A 22,041-nucleotide genomic window follows, 5' to 3' on the forward strand; every position below is an offset into this window, starting at 1 on the left:
CTATTTTATAAATCAAATAAGTTTTATTTTTTTTTAGCGCTAGTTTTAGGTACTGAAAAATCAATCTATCTAATTAAAACCTATTTTTATAATTATTATAGTTGTGTTTCCTCTCTATTTTATCCGTATTATTTATTTCCTCAATTAAACTTATTGGTCATATTCTGTAACAGATCACCCAATAAGAAAATTATATTTAACAAATATATAAATAAATTATCTAGTAATAGGTATTAGGTACCTACATAAATTAATTTTTCAATAAGTACACGTGTTTGTAAAATTTTTGTGCTTAAAATTATAAAATAAAACAAAAAGGTTTCATTTCTCAAATCAAATAATAACGGTACTTATATGAAAAAATAAACGTCTTGTGTTTTAAACACGAATGCAGTTACATTGCACCTGCAGGTATTGAGGTAGCTAAATACCTAGCCACCTGAGTACCTATATATTATAGTATATGTATTATGTTAAGTATATTTATGTACATAAAGTAGAGGTACACCGTTATATATATATTATAAATACCTACCATTCGTACGCCGATTGGATAGTATAATTTTCAAGGTCGCCAGAGATAAGGAGGCGTGTATTGCATAATTAGTAGATATGGTCAGGCGGCCCGACTTACCAACTACCGACGTCTGACGGCACTTGCAATCTACACTCCACGCCGTTCAGACGTCCGGTGATCGCTTGCTCAACTAACGAACTCGTAAGTCGTCGCCGGCGCTCAAACATGAACAAGTTGAAGACCGGATGGTTCAGCGAACTCACAGACCTGTTGCCAGGCAGAAGTTTTTCCATGGAAGTGGAACAGGTCTTGCATCAGGAACAGTCCAAGTACCAGGAGATATTAGTATTAAAAACGTGAGTTATTCTTGTAGTACGCCTATTTTAGTACCTATATTTCATGTAATATAATATTATTTACTTCATTTTATTATACCCGTGTAGAGTAATAAATATTAAAAGTTATAACGATCTATATTTCTATATTTTTCAACAATTTATTTGGTTATTGTCGTATTATTATATTTTATAATTAAAAGCACCACTTATTCACTTTTATAAAAGGATACCATGTACCGGGTGATCCATTTAACGATTTTAACGTAACACTCATTATTATTATTATTTTTATTTAATCTTTAAAAAGATGATAATGGGCTACGCTGAACTTTGTATTATATTTATTTTACATAATTTCAGGTTATTTAAAAGCAAATAAGGGTTTATAATTCCTTATTATTATTAATAATAAAAAAAAGATTAACTTCGATTATGATTATTTTGAAGTATTTCGATATTTATAAATCAAATGTTTGACAAATTTCAAGTAGCTTTAGGGCCGTATTTTGGGGGGTTTTCTCTGGTCTTATGTCCTGGTCCCGGCCCTAAGCCTAAAAATTTATTTATGTATAAAATTAATATATAAGAACAAAATAAAACATTTTAAACAATACGGTTGTAATATTTGATGTCAAAAATCATTTAATCATTAGTTTTCGTCTATAATTAAATACATTTTTAGTTTGAAAATCAGGCCTAAAGCTAATTAAAATGGGGCCCGGGGTCCGGAAAAGTTGAATACGGCTAATAGTAGTTTATAAATTATAACTTAGAACCTTATAAAAATTATAAGTATTTAAAGTTTAGATAAATAATCAGATATGTCTATAGGGAGGGTTTTGGGGTTCACTCCCCTACCCCAAATAATTCGAGTAACGAGGAAAAATCGTTTTATTATGTTGTGGCACAATTTGTATTGCTGTATTTTGTAAACCCTCCCAGGAATTTTTTTTTGTATACGTGCCTTTGGATAATATGGAGTGGTTCGGGAATGGTACCGTAAAACGTTTGTCCACTACTCCGCTCATATACATTTTAAATATGTATTACTAATAGTTTATAAACTATAATTGTCCAAAATATGTTTTTAAAAAGAGTAAAAATTTAAAAAATATTTATTTTTTCAAAAACACTGTTTTCTAAAATAATAAGTGTTCTACGATAAATAGCGGATATAATATTTATTACTCGTTTTAAATAAACTTCACGTAGTCAATTATTGAGTGTAAAATGTACCTACTTAATTATAGCAGTAACCAGTAGATACGTCGTACGTGTTAACGTGTTTGCCTACTCTGGTAATGAACAGTCCAACAAATTTAATTGTAATAAACAAATTTTTAGGGTTTTTTGTAATGTAGAGGAGGAACTGATTTAATATATGGATCTTATCAAAAAATGTTAATCTTGGTTAGTCGCTAAATCTTCGAAATAGTTCTAAACTTTTTAAACATGTCTATATTCAGTATTTAGGTACCTACCTACCTATATACCTAATATAATATAATGCAATATATTATTATAAACTCATGGTTGGCTATAGGAGTGGTAAACATGTACACACAGTACACATACATTGGTTTTATTCCATTATAAAAAAACTTGAAAATGTTTTATTATACATATATATAATTAAAATATTAAAATAATTATTTATGCGAAGTTTTCCCCAAAAAAATATCCTATCAAATAATAATTAATGTGTCACACCCTTAATGTACTTATTTTATATTTAAACATTGTAAACGTACCCCATAATTATAATACGTAGAAACTAAAAACTTTATTGCAATGTGAGAATTTTTAACATTTTAAAAAATATGTATAATTAGGTATATTTATTCACGATTGTTGGAATGTAAAAAAGTACATTTTAGTGAAAAATATTACTGTGATTTTTTTTTTATATACAAAATTGTTAAATTATACAGACTATACAGGAAAGTTCATCTACAATTTGCAATCTACATGCTGACATCGCGCACATACCTATCTCAAATAGTCCTCAAAAAATATAGTTTATGAATCTAAGTACCAGTATAACTTAATTTTACATTTAATACACATAATATTATAAGGAAAATAGAATCATAAATGTCACACTTATATTTCGTTCAGTACATATAGGTGCTTACAAAGAAAACACATTTACCCTCTTTCAAAGAAGAAAACTCAAATTGTACCATTGCAAATAAATAGACCAGGACCAATATATTTGTAAAAATGTATACGGATTATTATTAATCGTTAAGAAACACTTCGTTTGTATGTAAAAGACATAGCCACGTATAAGTATGTATTAACTGCGATACTTTTAATCTCTATGTATTAAATTAATTGGGTGTTGTGCATATATTTTGAAGTGGAATGCTATGTACGATATACTATTTCAACAAAATCTAATTGGAACATAATATTTTGTAACCTTGTTTTGAGTATAATGCTGTGAATTGATATGTAATGTTTTTTCTTCTACGATTTATTTATCAACGCTTTATTAAATCTTATTTGCGTTGTACTGGATTTTAAGAGACGTTTGTATAATATGAATTATTATTCTAAAGAAATATATTATACCTATTGTATTTCATCATAATCTTGAATTATATTTAGTGTGTTCTAAAATTGATAAAATGATCAACCTGGGCTATCTGATTGTCGTATATTCTCATATGTAATATTATACGAGTACAATATTGTTATAAAGATATAAAATATTATGAAAATTATAAAAAAAAAATTTATTATTTAAAAAACTACTTAATAAATAAAAAATTAACAACAATATATTATTAGGTATCGGCAAAGGTTATATAAGATTATTGTTTATAAAACCAATATGTAGTACCTATATATTTCTCAAACCTCGATATTAAACTACTATAGAAAAGCTCTAAATCTTTAGTAGGTACTTACTTATATATTCCAATACTTCTATACACTGTATATATGTATAATAATATTAACAATTAAATAGCCACTTGAAACTTGCTAAGAAGTACCTATGTAATTTTAATTCTTAAGTCAAAACTGACGTTTATTGGTTGATAATAATACACTATTAATGATAAAAAAAAATAGATAATGTATTTTTTTATTAATTAAAATTGAGGAATAAAACTTGATTGTAAAAGTAAAACTATATAGTATGTATATTTAGGTACGTCGTACATAGGTATAGTATATAGATTAGCTATATTTCCTATTGGTTTATTTGAATAAAAATAATATAAGATAAGGTTTGATTAATTTAAGTATCAATTACTAATTATTTATTATTTTTACGTTCTCGTTTTGAACATTAAACGTATATTTGATTAATTTAGAAATATTGTATAATTTATTCGTCCTATATATGTTATGATTTTATGTATATTGGTGTGGGCGCGTGGTTAAAGTTAATTCTTGAGATTTAGCTGATAATGGTAGTTATTAATATTCATACTTAGGTAGTCACATATTTAATATTAATTCAACTTCCACCAGCATATAAGATATAAATTTATAATATATAGGTATGTACCTTTATATAGTATGAATATGAACAGTATATTAATTAAATATATATTTTAATAATTGTTATAAAATGTAGAAATTATTGACCCACTTTGGTCAGTGATGCTATAATATGAGATTTATAAAGGTAAGGTACCCATTTATGTACCCAAAATCCCTCTATATACACGACACCTGACACCAGTGTACTGCTTCCAATCCACCGATATAGAATATACAATACTACAATTTTGTCTCTTAATTATTTAAATAATTGGTTTATCTAAAGGAAATCGCACGGCGTCGTACTGGTACTCGATGGCATGATTCAGTGCACGGAGTTCGATGAATATTCTTATCAAGAAATGATTTCATTTTTGCCATTATTCAGCCATCCAAAACCGCAAAGGGTTGGTATTTTTACATTAAATTGAAAATGTGTAAATGATTTCCGTATCTAGCCTTTGGCTATCTTAAACTCTTAAATCTATATCTTTTTTGTTTTTCGTTGATAGGTGCTCATTGTGGGAGGCGGCGATGGGGGAGTCGCTAGGGAAGTAGCTAAACACCCATTGGTCGAAACAATTGATCAAGTGGAAATCGACGACCGTGTTATCGAACTATCTAAGAAATATTTACCGTTCATGGCCGAAGGATTTAACAATCCTAAAGTCAACCTGCACGTAGCTGATGGTTTCAAATTCATGGAAGAACACTTTCAGTACTACGACGTCATTATAACTGACTCTTCTGATCCTATTGGTACTTTATATTCCTAATAAATATATGCATGGATACGATTAATTCAGTGGCGTAACTTCAAAATTTAAGTCCGGGGTCGAATTTTTCAACAATTTATCTTTATCCGGTATTATGCAGAAGGGTTGCATTATTTGTCGTACTAAAATTATTTTATACATTTTTAAAAAATATTATTACATGTTTTTTAATTCAAAATTAAATTATTATTTTAAATTATTTAAAAAAAATTCTTAGTTTAAATAGTTTTTTTATAAAATATTAAAAGAAAAACATAGTATTATTATTACTTCGGGCCTCCTAATTGATCAAACTCGAGTACACCCTCTGATCTCTCTTTATCAATCAGGGCTAGGATTTATATGCAGTAATTAAGAACTATAAAATATGCATTTTTTTACAGAAATATGCATTTAATTTTTTATAAGATAAACACAAAAATATAATTACAAAAAAATTATTAATTTATTGAAATACATCACAGGATTGGCTGTTTGCCTTAATACAATATAATTGAGAAATAAAATAAAATTTATAATTCACATTCAATAAAAGAAATACTTTGAATTTTATGTTTAAAAAAAAAAACAAGTTTTATACTTAATCAGCAGGATTAGAAATATTAATATTAAATAATAAATATTAATTACGAAATATACTATAAAATATGAATTTTTCACATTCTTATAATCGAAATATGCAATAATATTCATTTTATCCAAAATATGCAAAATAAAAACACCACCATTTATCTCATCATGAGGTGATTCGTGGACATTGCTGACAAAATCAATAAATCAGAAGTTGAAAAAAAACATGCTGTTGCATATACATCCTAGCCCTGGTTACGACGCTTGATTTATTTTATTTATGTACTTAATATACAAATTATTAAAACTCACGGGTCCATGGGAAAAATATATAATAGCTATATAGGCCTATAGATATAGCCAATATTTCTAAGTTCATGAAATTTCGCATAATTTTAATTTTAATTGCCAGTGTACTCACTGAGATAAAAAAAATATATATTTTTTTTTATACTTTTCTCTTTATTTTGTTATAGTTAAAAATAAAAATCACTTGCATTAGGTACATTAAATGATTTAGTTGAAAAAACTTTCCGCCTTCCGATTATTATTTCTGAGTATTTAGTGTTAATTTTTTTCAGCATCATATAAAGAGTATAGTATATTAATATTAACACTATATTTTCTTCAAAGTATGTGATTTAATAAGACACTGAGAATAAGTGATGAATTTATTGATTTTACAATAGGTAATGTTGTTTGTAATTGTTAATTGCCATTAGCTTTTTGAGCAGTAAAAATGCTTAGAAGTTCGAGTTTTTAGTAGCAAATTCAATCTGGGTGGTACTAAAGCGTCAAAATTAAAAATTCTCAATACTTTCTTAATAATCAAGAAAAACAAAAAAAATATTAAGGAAAAACGGGAATTTTTAATAAATAAAAACTATTATAGTTCAAAAACATTATTCATGGACATTTAAAACTTTTATGTACATTATTATGAATTTTATTTAACGCTACAATTACATTCAAAATATATAGATTAATTTTAAAATATTACCTATCTATTAATACTATGAACCAATTCACACTATTATGGAACACGATAATTTCAAAAAGTTAATAAAAATAATATAATATAGAATACCTAAATATAAAACACTAATATGAATAATAATACTTATTAATTAATTACATTTACCCAAATCAACTTTATTAATCGAAAAGTATAATATGATTTTATGTAGTAAGTGCGTACAAAATTCTTTGTATACCTACATTTTTGAATTTTCCTATAAATATAATCGAGTTACTTTCATATTCATGTGGTTTTTTTTTAATCATAGGCCCGGCTGTTTCGTTATTCCAAAAATCATACTTTGAATTAATGAAACGTGCACTAAGACCTGGCGGAATTGTGTGTTCACAAGCTGATACTTTCTGGGGACATTTGAAAAACGCAGCGTCAATGTACAACCATTGTAAAGAAGTATTCGCCAAGGCGGCGTACGCGACATCATACGTGTCCACTTACCCGGCGGGTCAGATCGGTTTCGCACTCGGTAGTCTTGACGAGGTATACCTATGATAATAATAATAATAATATGAAATAACCTATGCATAATATATACGTAATGCGTAGTGCGTACATAGATTTGTGAATAATATTCTCCTTGCGGAGATTAATAATCAGTATTAAACGCAGAACTAAAATTAATAAATGGAATTTTAAGCTTTGGCTACTTCTTTGACTTTAATATCACGAAGATCATGTTTATTGTCTGTTGTCAACTAACAAGAGTTATGTGTATTTAATAGCTAAGTATAGTTATAGGTATTAAAGTTGGGTGTTGATGAATTTTTAATCATAATACGAGATACGAAGACTATATATATAGTCATATAGAGATATCGGTATTGTATTACATATATTGGTATAGTCGTATAGGGCATAGCCACATATAGGTCCTATAGAACATATTATACACGCGTGAGTGCATGATGTATAATATATTGAATATTTATAATACGATTATGCGATTTGACAAATGTCTAAAACCTTTTCTGGTTCTATTAATAAAATACACTATACCTACACTACTAACTTTTATTAACATAATATGTGGGTTATATACCTAGTTTAATTGTAATGTGTATATCATCCTATAGGTATACATATAAATATTTGTGTATTGTGTACTTATATACATAGTGATTTATCGAGCATGCTTAACCCTATTTTTTATTAAATAATGAACATTTATTCAAATTTTGACTGGAAATTTTTTAAATACGTACTTAGATATACTTAAATACCATATTTTCAAGTTATTGAGATTTTTGTAATAATTAATAAAAAGTGTCCTGTGTTTAAAATAACTTCTGTTTTTAAAATTAGAACCACTCTTTCCCCTTATTACTATAAATTATTTAGTTAACATTTTGTTGAAAATTTTGATGTATGTACCTATTTACAGAGCCGTGCCGTTAAGATTTGGCGCCCAGGGCAAAATTAAAAATATTCGCCCCCTATTTTATTTATCATTATGCATTTCAATTTTTTTGGCGCCCCTTTAAACCATGCGCATGCCCCCTAGGCTCCTCACAACACGACTCTGTGTATCTATCTTATTCAGAATTTTTTAGTTATTAAAATTTTTTTACGAAGAAAAATATAAAATATATGTAGATATCTAATATTTAATCCTGATCTAAAGTATTTATTATATTTTGATCGTTTTTACAAATTAATTGCCTAATTTACATATCAACATTTTATAATTTGTAAAAAAAAAGTCCCAGTTAAATACTTGATCACATTTTACTAAAAATGTTAAATCACCATAGCCCCAATCTTCCAAATTTATTATCATAGACCTATAATTATTCTCAGTGCACAAATTTAAGTTAATTAACTTAAGCAATGGCGTATTGTGGGAGGGGGATATGGGTAAATCACCTCACTTACATTTTTTTTAAGGCTAGGTTTAAACTGTACAGTTGTTACTTATAAATTTGTTATCTTGTGGGCAGGCCGGGCAGGGACGTAAGTATACGTAGAGAGAGCATTTGACAATAGGGAAACAGCCACCGGCGACAAAACTGTAGGGTTGGCAATTTTTTTAGTATTTATTCAAATACCTTCTACACAAATAGTCTTTTTCAGTATAAAAAAAAGTAAAATCATACTTTATATTGAATATTAAAGAGAAATACTAAATGCATTGGCAATATTTACTACACAACTTGATTAGGTATATATAATAATTATTGTATTAAAACTTTTGCTGCCAAACGAGCTTATCAAAAGTTCTAAATATTTACCTAAATTGTATTTTTTTTATGAGGGAGTGTGAGATGGGGGCGATCAAATTATGTTGTCCTGGGTTGTAACTTTTCCAAATGCGCCCTTGCATTTAGGTTATGAGTGACATTACCATTAATTAAATATTGATATGTATATACCTATATTATTTAATCAATGACATTACACAATAATAATAAGAAAATTAAAATAGGACCATCTATCAATGAGTTGTGTATAAAAAAAACAGAAAACTTGAATTTATTTTAAAAATAAATAAGAATGAATAAAATTTACTATGTTAATTATTATAAAATGCCTTACAATTTTTCACTGTTATATTTTTAATATAGGTATAGTCGTATAAGTATTATAATATACGCACATGAGGTTGGTTATAGCTTATCGTAAAGTAGGTACCTACAACCCACCACATCATACAATTAAAATATTAAAACAACTCAGCGCCACTGGCAGATTATAGTATAATCATCATTCGATTTGATAATGCATATACCTATTTTGACAATTAACATTTGACATTGACCTAAACACCTCATCGAAGGCATTTTTGTATGTTAGTATCTATAGAAAAAAATTATTAGTTGTAACGTGTATTTAATTATTACTCTCATAGTCTAATTTAATTAAGAATGGATTAATTTTCAAAATAATTTGACTATGATGCAGTTTAAATTGCGGCGTTCTTCTGTAGAGTATAAATTGAGTAGGTATTTTACTTTGTACACTAAATAAAACAATTCATAATATTACTGCGTATTTAAACGTACTAATATAATATAACTTTAAATATTCTTATTATTGGTTTCAACTCAACTGATCACTTAGTTTTCGTACAATAGATGTCTTTAATATGTTTTATTTTGGGATTTGCAGAAAACAGACTTTGTAAACCCCGTGCACCAGTTGACTAACCAACAGCGAAAAGATATGAAGCTACGTTACTACACTACTGACATTCACAAAGCGGCGTTTGCACTACCCGCGTTTGTCGTCGATGCCCTCGACAACGCCGAAAACAATTCGTAATAATATATAGTGTGGGCGTAACTATATATAATACAAATAGTGTATCACGTGAGGCTCATATTACTTGTCAAATCATGTTATGATTGATATATTATTGTTACTTAATTATACGATTTAAATAAAACATCTATTTATTTGTATATCATTACAATTATTTGGTTATTATCACTACAGTACCATACATTTTGTAGTGGGAGGACTTGACTAAGTCCCAAAACTCTCCCTATCTCAGCCAATGTCATCATATTTCTATCTAGTATTATTATACAAAGGTCAATAACTAAAATTTAAAAATGAGAGAACATCAAAATAAAAATAAGTTATAATGTTATAAAAACATTTGAATATTTGAAAAGCTCCCCTAAAAAAATCTAACAAATTTGCAGATATAAACAGCAGGGTACTCAAATATCCAACATAACTAAACAGCTTTTAATACAATATTATATTATAGTCCTTTTGGATTTACTTAAAGACAAAAACCTAACCTAACTCAAGACACACATCACACATGTATACATAAAAAATGTTTGACTGAATTATTTAAATTGTCATTTTATAATTTTTATATAAAAAGTAATATATATGGCGTAATTGTGGAGAAAAAAACCATTATTTCAAAAAGAATATTAAAAACATCAGCATTCACATAATTTGCTGCAATAGAAGAAGTTATATAAACTGACTTCTGACTATACATCTCGTCAAAATGAAAATATACTTTATTAAAATAATATATTAGCATAAAAGCTTTAATCATTATTCATACATTTTATATAACATAATCTCAATTTAGGATGATTGAACGATTCTTATTTTATGTAGAAAAATATACAGCTTAAAAATAATTAAAATTATTTATAAATCTGTCTTCAATATATAATATATATTATATATTTACAAATTTATATTCTATTTATTTTTTTATACATAAAAATTAATTTTAAGATTATATTGTTTCAATACATTATTCAGAACTAAATCCAAATACTTTAAGATTTCCAGTATCTTTTTTCCTATCAAATTGTTCTTTATCATCACATGCAAATGCCAATAAATACTGTTTTGGATGCCATGCCACAGTGAATGTTGCTGCTTCAATTGGTATATCAGTTATCTTAATTTAAAAATATTATGTTAAAAAATAATGAAATTTTTAAAATGATAACAGATTTAAATAATTAATATCTAAAATAAATGTTACCTTTTCTCCTGTAGTAACATCTGCAATGTCCACATACAAATCTTCACTACCTGATGCTAACATTTTACCATCATACGAAAAACTTAAAGCTCGAACTGGCCAATCCAATCTAAATTTAAGAAAAAAAAATTTACTTTAGACTATAGCAATAGTTAAATATGATTATTTTAAATAAATGAAAATGATTGAAACAGATTTATAAGTTATATAGGTAGCAATTAAATTATGATATATCAAAATAACAGAGTACTGATGAGGAACCATAATATTATTATCTGCATTGTACTCTTTGGGAATATTTTCATCTTAAATAAAAGAAGATTAAAATCCCAACAACAATAAACCATATATATAATTCAAAGACCATTTTATTTTATTAAAGTTACCTAGTGTAAGTCTGTACACAAGCCAAATTCTCAAGGTCCCATAATGACACAGAAGCATCTGCCGAACCTACAGCAAAATAATGGCCACTTGGCGCAAATTCTATACAAATACATGTACCTGGATGAGCTTTTACCACATGCCGTTGAACTAAGTCTGGAAAACTGCAATCAGATTGAAAAACTTATAGCTTATATATCAATTTTAAAATAGATATAGATCATATGTCAAATTGAATAGTAATACTTGTTTACCTTAGCACATAGACACATCCTAAACCGTTCGTTAAGAAAAACAAATCACTTTCATTGTTCCATGACATTTCGTTCACTTCAAAATTGAACTGTTGCTCACTGATTGGTTTAAGGGTGCGCATATCAATGAAAGTTATCAAATCTTCTTTGTTTCCAACAGCAATTGTGTGTCCATCAGGAGACCATGTGATGTTAATATTCTCTCCTTTAAGCAAAAGTAATTATGTTATTGGAATGAAAGTACAGTAAGATTTTTTAGCCATGTACCTTTGGTCAAAATAGTATTTGAACATTTCTGGTGTCTCACATCCCATACTTTGACTGTTTTGTCACCACTAGCTGTACTCAGTAAATCTGGGTTAAACTTATGCCAACATAACTGATCCACACTACCACTGTGTCCTTTATATGTGTATTCCTTGTTCTATACATGAATCAAAAATTAAAAATAAATGAAAATGTATTTATTTTTAAAAGGTATCAAAGCAAAATGTTATTGAACATACTATTATAATTTGTAATATTATGCTAATCCACAATTTTGATGAATTAACATTTGTTTACATTGTTTTTAGAATAAATTATAACTAAGGTGTGGATATCTGTAGTTTGTACAAACTTTTGTTTTGAAATAAGATAAATAAATACTAACCAAAAATGTTTTAAAAAATTAATTTAAATATTATAAAAGCACATGTTGAGTACTTTTTCAACTTAATTATTAATAGGAAAACCATTGATTTTTTTTACTATACATAATTTTACAAATTTATTAATTAAAAAATACCTAACCAATGAACTTATACAGTCTCCCAAAATGTAGTTTACAGTACACAGTGATTTTACACAACAAAAATAATTGTAATAAAATAAAATATTATTTACATTCAATAGATAAAAAAATTAAAACATTCATATAATAACTATTTAAGATTATGCAATTTCATTATAAATTCTTCAAATTAAAATAAATTATAAAATTGTATACTAGTCAAAATATAATGACTTGCTATAATACGCCACAAATAAAAATATACCAACTAGGTACTATTGTTATCTATAACGGATTAATTTTATAATATTAACACTGAGATAAAGGTAAAATACTGAATGGTTTAAGTTTATGAATATATAATATGATAATCATAATTAGACGAATATCCCAGTTAAAGAAGAATACAAAGCATCAGTAGACCACAAACTATACATTTAATTATAGTTATATAGTACAGAAAATGGTGGCTAACTATATATTAAGAAATAGGTAATTTTTATTTTAAATTAATTTTATTAGATGTAATAAATTATACTTGAAAATTTTAAGCTTATTTTACGCAAAAAAATTAACAACTATCATATAATATTATTTTCTGTCCAATATATAATTTTGCTTTGACACCCATTAATATGTATTATAGTAAATATTAAAATCACGTACCTAGTTGATCACAAATTTTCCAATAACTACTTTAATAATATATTCAAATATAATTGGCAATTAATGACCATTTTAAAAATAAAAACATTGATAAATAAAAAAATAAAACTTTAACAACAATAAAAAAAAGGCTGTATGAACAATGTCCACAAATATTCAATAAAAATATTTCATATTTAAATAAATAGGTACTATCTTAAAGTATTGTGAACAATAAATATATTTTAAAATAATGTCATGCCTAGAGACTGCACAAGAAAGTTTTCAGTAAAAATTAATATTTATCTGTTATTTATAATAGTAAATAACACAATTATACTAAATTTATGAAAACAATTTTGATATCAACATTCAAGTTAACAAACCTTATTAATTTTTGTTGTTGTTTTAAAATTTAATTTTTTTTGATTAGAAACTATAATTTTATTTATCATCTAATATTTACAATAGAAAATTTATTGGAAAATCTATACCATAATTAAAGCATTTATTTAATAAATTACTTAAGGCCAATGAAGTTAAAATATAAAGACATTCTAATATATCAGTATAATTTACATATTGTACACATTTCATCTTCAAAAACAAAAACTTACAAATTGAATAAATGAAATTTGCTATTTACAATAACTGTGTTAATAACAATTACAAATAAATGTCAATATAATTCACAGATAAAACATTTTGCTTTGACAACCTTTGCTAACTAAAATACATCTATTAAAAATATCTAATAGGTAATAATCAATCGAATACTCAATTAATAAACATTTTTGTTCAACAAATACAATATTTATTTTACTATAATAGGTACACTACAAATGAATTAGATAATTATTGGTTTTTGTTATATAGATAACAAATAATAACAAAAACATACCATTATATATCTAAATTTACTATCAGTCTATTAAAAGAACAGCAAACCAAAGCCCCACTGATTTTTATTTGACACAATAGAATCATTATTGGAATAATAAACTGGTAAACAATAATTAATTTCTAATCTCATTAAATTGTTGATGTTTAATGCTAAACCAGCTCCACATGATAACCGTACGTTGTTGATCAATCCTCGTATGTCTTTGGTTAGATTTCCTAGACGATTTCCAACATTTCCAGAATTCATAAATAAATGTATTCTTATTAATTGGGACAGTTTATTTTTTTTAGATAAAAATGGAAGTGGAGCATGTACATGAGTATTGTATCTCCAAAACATTGAAGAACCTGTTATGCTCCCATCTTCTTTTTTACCCACACCACATTCTTCAAATCCTCTGAAAGTCAGTGGTCCTCCAAGATAAAAATTGTCTAAAATGCTGGATGTTCCAAATTTGTCTAAAATTCCAAATGAAAAAGATCCAGTAACAGCAAAACCAAGGATTGTGCTAAATGTATGTTGAAGGGTAAGTTCATTTTTTACAAACTCATGGCTACCACCAATTCCAGCAAATTCTGAACAACACTGTACTAGAGATCCATAACTGGGAAACACAGCACTATCACGAGTATCATAAGAAGCTGTCATTTTAACAGATGACTTCATGGTAAGTCCAAGCTGTTCTCGTATACCAAATGGTGCGTTTTGTACATATTTTAAATCTCTAGCCACTCCTTCCCACAATAAATTAACTTTAAAATATTCATGGCTTAAATTTAATCCAGCATTTAACCCATATTCATCAAATAAATAACCAAATTTATTTCTATCATAATGATTCTTGAATACTGTTGTATATAAATATGGACTAAATAAGGCAATTAATGGTTTTGTAAAACTAATGCTACCAGTAGAGAATTTCTTGTTGGATGAGTATATATCAGACACTAAATTTAATTTTTCACCACGGCAGAATAAGTTTGAAAATGATACTCCAGTTGACAGTTTAGGATCAGGGTTATTGTCAAAATGAGCGTCGGATAAAAGTTTGACATGTCCTTGAACCCAATTAGATTCCTCCACTTTAATGGTAACGTAATATCTATCCTGTCCATTGACACTATCAACATCAAGTTTGGCAGATACATCTTTGAAACACTCTAACTGCATCAGGTTTCTTTTAACTATCATTGTCTTGGCAATTACATCACTGATGGTTTTGGAATCAAACAGACATTTTGTAGCTTTTTTAACGACATCGTCTTTAGTTCTTTTTAGGCCAACAATATCCACACGATTTATCCTGATTGGTTTTGTCTCAATCAAGTTTGCAGTATCCAGAACCATGATTTGTTTTTAAAGCTCACAGATAAAATAAGAAGTAAAAAAGTAAATAATAACTGTAATTTGATTTAATTTCTCACCAAACGGTCTTTATCCAATGTGAATGTAGCCACAGATTTATCAAATGAACAAGAGGCTAAACGTTTGCCGTCACAACTCCAACCAACTGAATGTACTTTTGACGAATGCGCTTGAAATTCTTTGACAGACTTATGTGTTTTGAAGTAATCTTTTAATTCATTCACATTAACGTCAAAATTTTTCCAATAACTCATTATAACTGTGATTCATTCATCCTATGGTAAAAAATAAACGAATAACAAGTAATAATTAAACAGATAATATAAATAAAAATGTTAAATGTTACTTACAATTTTTCTAAAGTACCAAGGTTGAAAAAAATTTTCAATAATAGAAAAACAAATAATATTATAAATTACAATACATTAATATTATTAAAAACGACAATCGGCAAATCCCAAAATGTGGTAGCCGATGGAGGCCTAGAGCTGTTAACAGTGCTGGTCGGTAAGAGTAGAGTTGTAGCAAATAGGAATCCGTGATTCTGAATCACACTACCACAGAGACAGACTACAGTAAAAAAACCGTTTATATCAGTATAATATATATATAAAAAAAAAATAACGTTTCTTATCAATTTCATGGATATTATTATTAAGCATGGAGCAAACGATACACTAGTCGTTAACCACCAGCCGCCAAAATATGTATTTATTACAATCTGTAATATAACGAGTTATACAGGCAGCTAGTTTGTAATATAAAATAATTATAAGAGGAGAATGTTAACTGCTAAATACATTCCTAACTACCTCTGAATTGCATCTATGATTATTAGTTTATTAAGTAAATGTATAAATTATATTACACAGTACACATCGAATTGAATTCGAGTTTCGAAATTGAGCATTATTAAATTTTAATATTTTTGCATTTTACACTCGTTTACAAATTAAAATATTGTAAGAAGTCTGCGAAAGAACACAGATAATTTTCTTATATTTAAATTCGATAATGGGTAAATTCGCTTTAATACTTAAGCTAACAACAAAATACAAAACTGAAACTAGGTACTGAATTTGAATATTGGTATGTTATGCGTTAGTAAGATAGACAACATAAACGAATGTGACATTCTCTTATCGTAAACAGTAAGTCAGGATTTATTTAATGATATTTTAGAATTTATCAAAAAATTAAGTAAAAACACTGAATACAATATACAAAAAAATAACAAATAAATAAATATAAATATAATATCTATCTATAATAATATATCTATATATTTAATAATATCATGTTTAGAAAATGCTGAATTTGTGAAAATTTCAATTATCTACGGTTAGCGTATGGAATATTGGAATCCCGGAAAAAAGAAAATTTTTAAAATTTTTAATATATTTATTGATTATAAAAATTAATAAATTATCACTTACTACCACTGAACTAAATACTTATATTAGTTATATTAGTTATATTTATATTACTATATTTAGTTCAGTACTTGCTACCCAGTACCTAGGCTCACATTTACACAAAGCTGGGCAAGTTAGTCATTTTTTTCAACTAGTTAAAGTTATGTTACTTTAATACAAAAACAAACTAAGTTAGAATAGAAGTTAGAAGTTAGTTCTTTTTAGTTTAAAATATAAATTAAAAAACCAGTTTTTTCAAATTTAATATATTACATTAATTAGTATAATGTAGGTAGTTAACGAACTTGAACTATTGAAGATGAATGAAAAATCAAATTGAACAACTGATATTGATAAAATTGTCAAGTAAGTAAGTAGGTAATAAGTAATAACTTTCATTTTTTGGAATATCATAACTCATTAGAATATAGAAATTTTAACAAAATAATAAATATACAAACAGTATACCATTGATAACATCGATATACCTACACCATGAAAATGTACCGAATTTATCACCATTACCTTTCTATTTCCACCTGCACACGGTTTAAACCACCGCTATAAACTATAGGTATTATTTATATCCTTAGCCACTATAGGCTATATAATATTATGCGTTGTGGTTATAAACAATGTATTACAAGAAAAAAACTAAAATAACAACTAGTTACTTATTGGTTTTAACGAGTTAGATTAGATTATTTTACACATTAATTTCAACTAGCTAAGTTACAAAGTTAAAATATGCATTAAATTAAAAAAAATATATGTTTCATTCTTCATATTTTTATAGGTACCTAGTATATTTTTATATACTAAATACAATATAACTTATATTTTTATTGTTTAATATAGTGTAAGATTCTTTTTTATTACTAAAAATTCCCTATGTAGACTTTTCATACTTTTATGTTATTATTTGAGTGAACAAAATTTAGTCTATTGACAGTCATTGAAGTGTTAAAGTGTTAAAGGCGGTGAAAAGTAGCTGTTGAAGGATATACATATATAACAAAGTACAAATATAAAAACTATTTTACATGGACATTTTTAACAAAAAATACAACAAATTGTTCTGAAGTACTAAGTTGTATGTTCCAAATCAAAAGTGTCACTTGAAGAAACTACTAAAAGTCTAAAAGAACATTGATAAAAATCATCCTAGGCATTTTTTTGTGTTTTTTTTTGTATGAAAAATAATCATTATTTAAAACTTAAATTATAAGGTTACAATTCGATGTTGGAATAATCACTAATAATGAATATTTTAATATTTTAAATAAAAATATTTTGGACCGGATCGGACCGAGCTACTTATTTCGGTTTAACTATACTTTGGCGGCTCGGTGGTTAGCTGTAAAAAAAACGCGGTTAATAACACCGCTTCGACTATAGTGTACTCTAAATATTACGACGATGGCGACACCGACATGTTACGGCAGAGATTTTTCACTGATCAGCGGCAATCACAATCAAATTACCGGCCGGCGAGGCAAGCGCCTGATTGATATTATTATACGTTGCAGAGCATTCCGACCGCATGCCGGAGCGGATGCAAATATTAATGTGCTCCGTTTAATCCGTGACACGATGTCAGTGATGTCACCACAGTATTTTGATATATTATACATACATCATCACTACAGCCAGTCAGTATATATATATATAAATGGATGTCGTTCAGTATACCGTTGTAGTCGTGCAATCCAGTGCCGCAACTACAATTTTTGGGCCCCCGGGCGACTGAAGTTTAGTGCCCCATTTTTTAACATGTCAGACCACTTGTTAATGATTTCATTTTCCGACCATTTTTCATCTAGTAATTCAAATGTACATCAATATGTATATTAAAGCATATTTTAAAATTCAAAAATTCACAAAGCAAATTAATAAATAAGAATTCAACATTTTAGAATGATAACCTAAATTAATTACAAAAACATAGAGGTCAACCAAAGTTGTTATGCAATGGACATCCTCCAAACCAATCAATAAAATAAACAAAATAACAACAAAACTTAATAAGTTAATTTTTATTATTTTTAAAATTTGAAAGTTTAAACAATTACTTAAATTAGTTGAAACAAATAAGAAACAATGTATACTAAAACTTCATTCTTCTGGCTTTTAAGTTGGAAAACTGTGATATAATATTGTCTAATAATAATTCAGCAGTGCGATGTTGTTCTATGTTTAGCACTGCTATGTTTGACAAGCGCGTTTGTGCAATTGAATTTCTTAAATAATTTTTTATTAGTTTTAATTTAGAAAATAATCTTTTCGCGGTCGCAACTGTAATTGGAAGAGTCAAAAAAAGCTAAAACTTCAAGCTGCTAAAACTTCTGAATAGCTAGCTGAAAAATCATGTACAATAAATATTGCCAAATCGCAGATGGACTTTAAATTGTTGTTAACAATAATTTCTTTTAGAGATAGAATTTGACTTACTAGCTCTGAACCAACATCTGATTTATACAATAGTACAAAATCATAACAACTTTTTATAATTTTTGATTCTTTTGATTTGGTTATTAATTCTGGCTTTAAAAACTCAAACACATCACAAAATTCCTTTAAACTTCAAACCTCACCCTAAGCTGATTCAATATAGAGTCAATAAGTGTTAAGAAAATTTTAATTTTAAAATTACTTTCTGTTATATTTTACTGTGATCTCCATCAACTTCATCAAAATATTTTGTTGCTAGTCGTTGTCTGGTTTGAACCACGTCTAAAGGTACATCCCACTTTTTAGACATTTCTTTAGCATATTTTACAATATTAGTGTAGTCGTCATCACGTAGATTTTAAATTGAAGAAAAAGAATCATTTAATCGATTTCGTGCTACTTGTAAATCTGTATCATGTTGCTGTAATGTTTTTACATGATATAATCATATAGAATATATATACATCAGCTGTGCTGATAAGCCTATTATTAATCAATTATTTTATCATGATACATGATAAATTACAATTTTAGGTACTAATTAGTAATAAGTACCTATAAATAAATTTCAAAATATTATCGTTAGTCATGATTTGTGAGGTTTGAATCAGTGCCCCCCAGTTTATTTTGGCTTTTTCGCCGGCTGTTCTATCGCCACCCGCCAACTTTTCTACCGTTTGTCGTCGGTATACCTATCTTTGTACGCGTAATGCAGTACAGTTTCGCACTATAATTACAGTTATAATATATTATGACGTTTCTTGTCCATCAAGCAATCGGTCTCGTTATTACGTTACGGTTGATATTGCCGAGCTCTCGTAAATTAGTCACGATTGCCATAACTTTTATTGCAAGCAACTTCGTTGTCCATTCGGTTTTTGGTACCGTTGTAGGCCCTCCGCACACGAGGCAATTGCAACTACTTTCCTAGTAAATAGGGGATCCACCAATAAGCCGCCATGCTGAACGAGTCTGAGACTCTGAGGCGTCTATGACCGAGCGTGCAGCGCGACACCCGCGAACTCGTCACACCTCGGGGAGCCGGGGAACGTGCGTTGGTGACTTATCGCCAGACTCCGTGCCTCCTCTTTCTCGTATAACCGATCCTGCATTGCTGTCGTTCCATGTCCGACGCCCTCAGCTAAGAAATACAATTTTACTTATACGTCGTCGGTTCATTAACTATACTACAGTACTTCAATAGTTCAATCCGTGAAATCATCATACTATTATATAGATAATGATAATATTATTATCGACGACTTCACCAAGAATAACAGTGAAACAGTGAATTCGATTTCATATTGATGCTGGCTAATATTCGCAGTCTGCAGACATTTTATAATAAATTCTTTTTGTACAGCGTGTTTGACGTCTAAACTCTGAATAAATTGCAAATTAACTAAATTCGAGTTTCGTCCGATAATGTGCCTCTCAGTCGACGAGTAGGTACAACGTTGTTTAGTACTAACCAGTTAGTAAGTACGTTCATGTTCATCATTCTTATCGGTCAGCATTAGGATTTAACTACGTACTTTTTATTTTCCAAATATGATTATTTTTATGTTAACATAACACTATTAGTACGTATGGTAGGTAGAATAAATTATATTTTAATATTTTAACGAGGATTCGTATTTCGATTGGTATTAATATTTATTCTGCACTTGTTTTATAGTTTTAGAAGATGGTTTTTTTATGTTTAATTTTTCTTCTTTCAATTTAACTCTACGAACACATTTTTCCGGTTAAAATAATTTGAAAAATGATTGCAATTATATATGATGACTATATTGACTTATAATATTTAATGAGTCCTCAAAGAATTATTACAAACACCCAAAGCCTTTTCAACAATATCATAATAAATTAAAACATAACCCGTAAAGTAAATTATAACATTTAAATACTATATATCACGGGTCATCAAATGGCGTTCCGCGAACACATTTTATCCGGCCCACGGACAAAGAATAAATAACACATATTATGGCAACATTATATGTGTTATTATTTTTGGTTATTAAATAATGTAAATATGTACTTAGAATTTTGGCCCACGAAAAATTTTAAATTTCTAATGTGGCCCTTCAAAAATATTAATTGGTGACCCCTGCCATATAACTTACAGGATACAGGTACAATTTGACTGCAAGAGATACTGATTTTTTAATTTTGTGGTTTCTAGTGTTTCTACGTTAATTTTTATTCTTGCAGCGAGCTCTATTTCGAGTGTTAGATAGTGAATAGAGCAACAACTTTTCAGGTAGATAGCAGCTGTTGTCCTGGTTATCGATCCACCGCAATCGATTGGTCAGCTCCACTATCATATTCCCCTACTGCTCACCGTACCATTGTTTATCAACACAAGTTTGAAATTCGATAACAGGGAACCCGGTAAAAATAAATCAATACGATATTACGATGATAGATTCGGGGTGTCTGTTGTAAATCATTGCCGTTCGCCGACGTTCAATTTCTCCTAATGACTTGCTACTGGTCGTGAACGGGATATGTCTTGATTCACATCCATCACTATGCTGCCCGAGGTGGACGGTATTGAACAGTTGTACAGGCGATTTTTCCAGGAAGCCCAAGAATTACCCAAGTGAGTTTTTTGATTTGGGCATAAAGTCTTTGCTGTTTAGTTTTTG

General features: G+C 27.9%; 4 protein-coding genes across 6 annotated transcripts in view; 2 read left to right on the top strand and 2 right to left on the bottom strand.

The window, feature by feature from the left end:
• The first annotated feature begins 644 nt into the window (after window positions 1-644).
• Window positions 645-10,138, top strand: LOC113554932 (spermidine synthase-like). The gene is made up of 5 exons (XM_026959032.1): window positions 645-873; window positions 4,640-4,760; window positions 4,866-5,112; window positions 6,986-7,215; window positions 9,841-10,138. Exons 1-5 carry the CDS (start codon window positions 743-745, stop codon window positions 9,991-9,993), a joined length of 882 nt encoding a protein of 293 aa, XP_026814833.1. The 5' UTR covers window positions 645-742; the 3' UTR covers window positions 9,994-10,138.
• A 703-nt stretch (window positions 10,139-10,841) lies between these two features.
• Window positions 10,842-16,060, bottom strand: LOC113554931 (THO complex subunit 3). The gene is made up of 7 exons (XM_026959031.1): window positions 15,872-16,060; window positions 15,581-15,796; window positions 12,103-12,259; window positions 11,836-12,040; window positions 11,584-11,745; window positions 11,198-11,306; window positions 10,842-11,110 (listed from the first exon to the last, which is right to left on the bottom strand). Exons 2-7 carry the CDS (start codon window positions 15,773-15,775, stop codon window positions 10,961-10,963), a joined length of 978 nt encoding a protein of 325 aa, XP_026814832.1. The 5' UTR covers window positions 15,776-15,796; window positions 15,872-16,060; the 3' UTR covers window positions 10,842-10,960.
• On the bottom strand, window positions 14,156-15,704 carry LOC113554930 (sorting and assembly machinery component 50 homolog B-like). Its single transcript, XM_026959030.1, has one exon. It carries the CDS (start codon window positions 15,501-15,503, stop codon window positions 14,184-14,186), a length of 1,320 nt encoding a protein of 439 aa, XP_026814831.1. The 5' UTR covers window positions 15,504-15,704; the 3' UTR covers window positions 14,156-14,183.
• Window positions 16,061-21,795: 5,735 nt separating the features above from the next.
• The window catches only part of LOC113552204 (E3 ubiquitin-protein ligase MYCBP2), a 271,715-nt gene continuing 271,469 nt past the window's right edge, over window positions 21,796-22,041 (top strand). For all 3 annotated transcript variants that reach the window (XM_026954950.1, XM_026954952.1, XM_026954951.1), the window contains exon 1: window positions 21,796-21,995. In XM_026954950.1, the coding sequence (XP_026810751.1) occupies window positions 21,925-21,995 (71 nt within the window). In that variant the 5' untranslated portion in view covers window positions 21,796-21,924. The remainder of the gene's footprint in view (window positions 21,996-22,041) is intronic.

Source organism: Rhopalosiphum maidis, chromosome 2 (assembly GCF_003676215.2).
Source record: "Rhopalosiphum maidis isolate BTI-1 chromosome 2, ASM367621v3, whole genome shotgun sequence".
Taxonomy (NCBI): Eukaryota; Metazoa; Arthropoda; class Insecta; order Hemiptera; family Aphididae; genus Rhopalosiphum; species Rhopalosiphum maidis.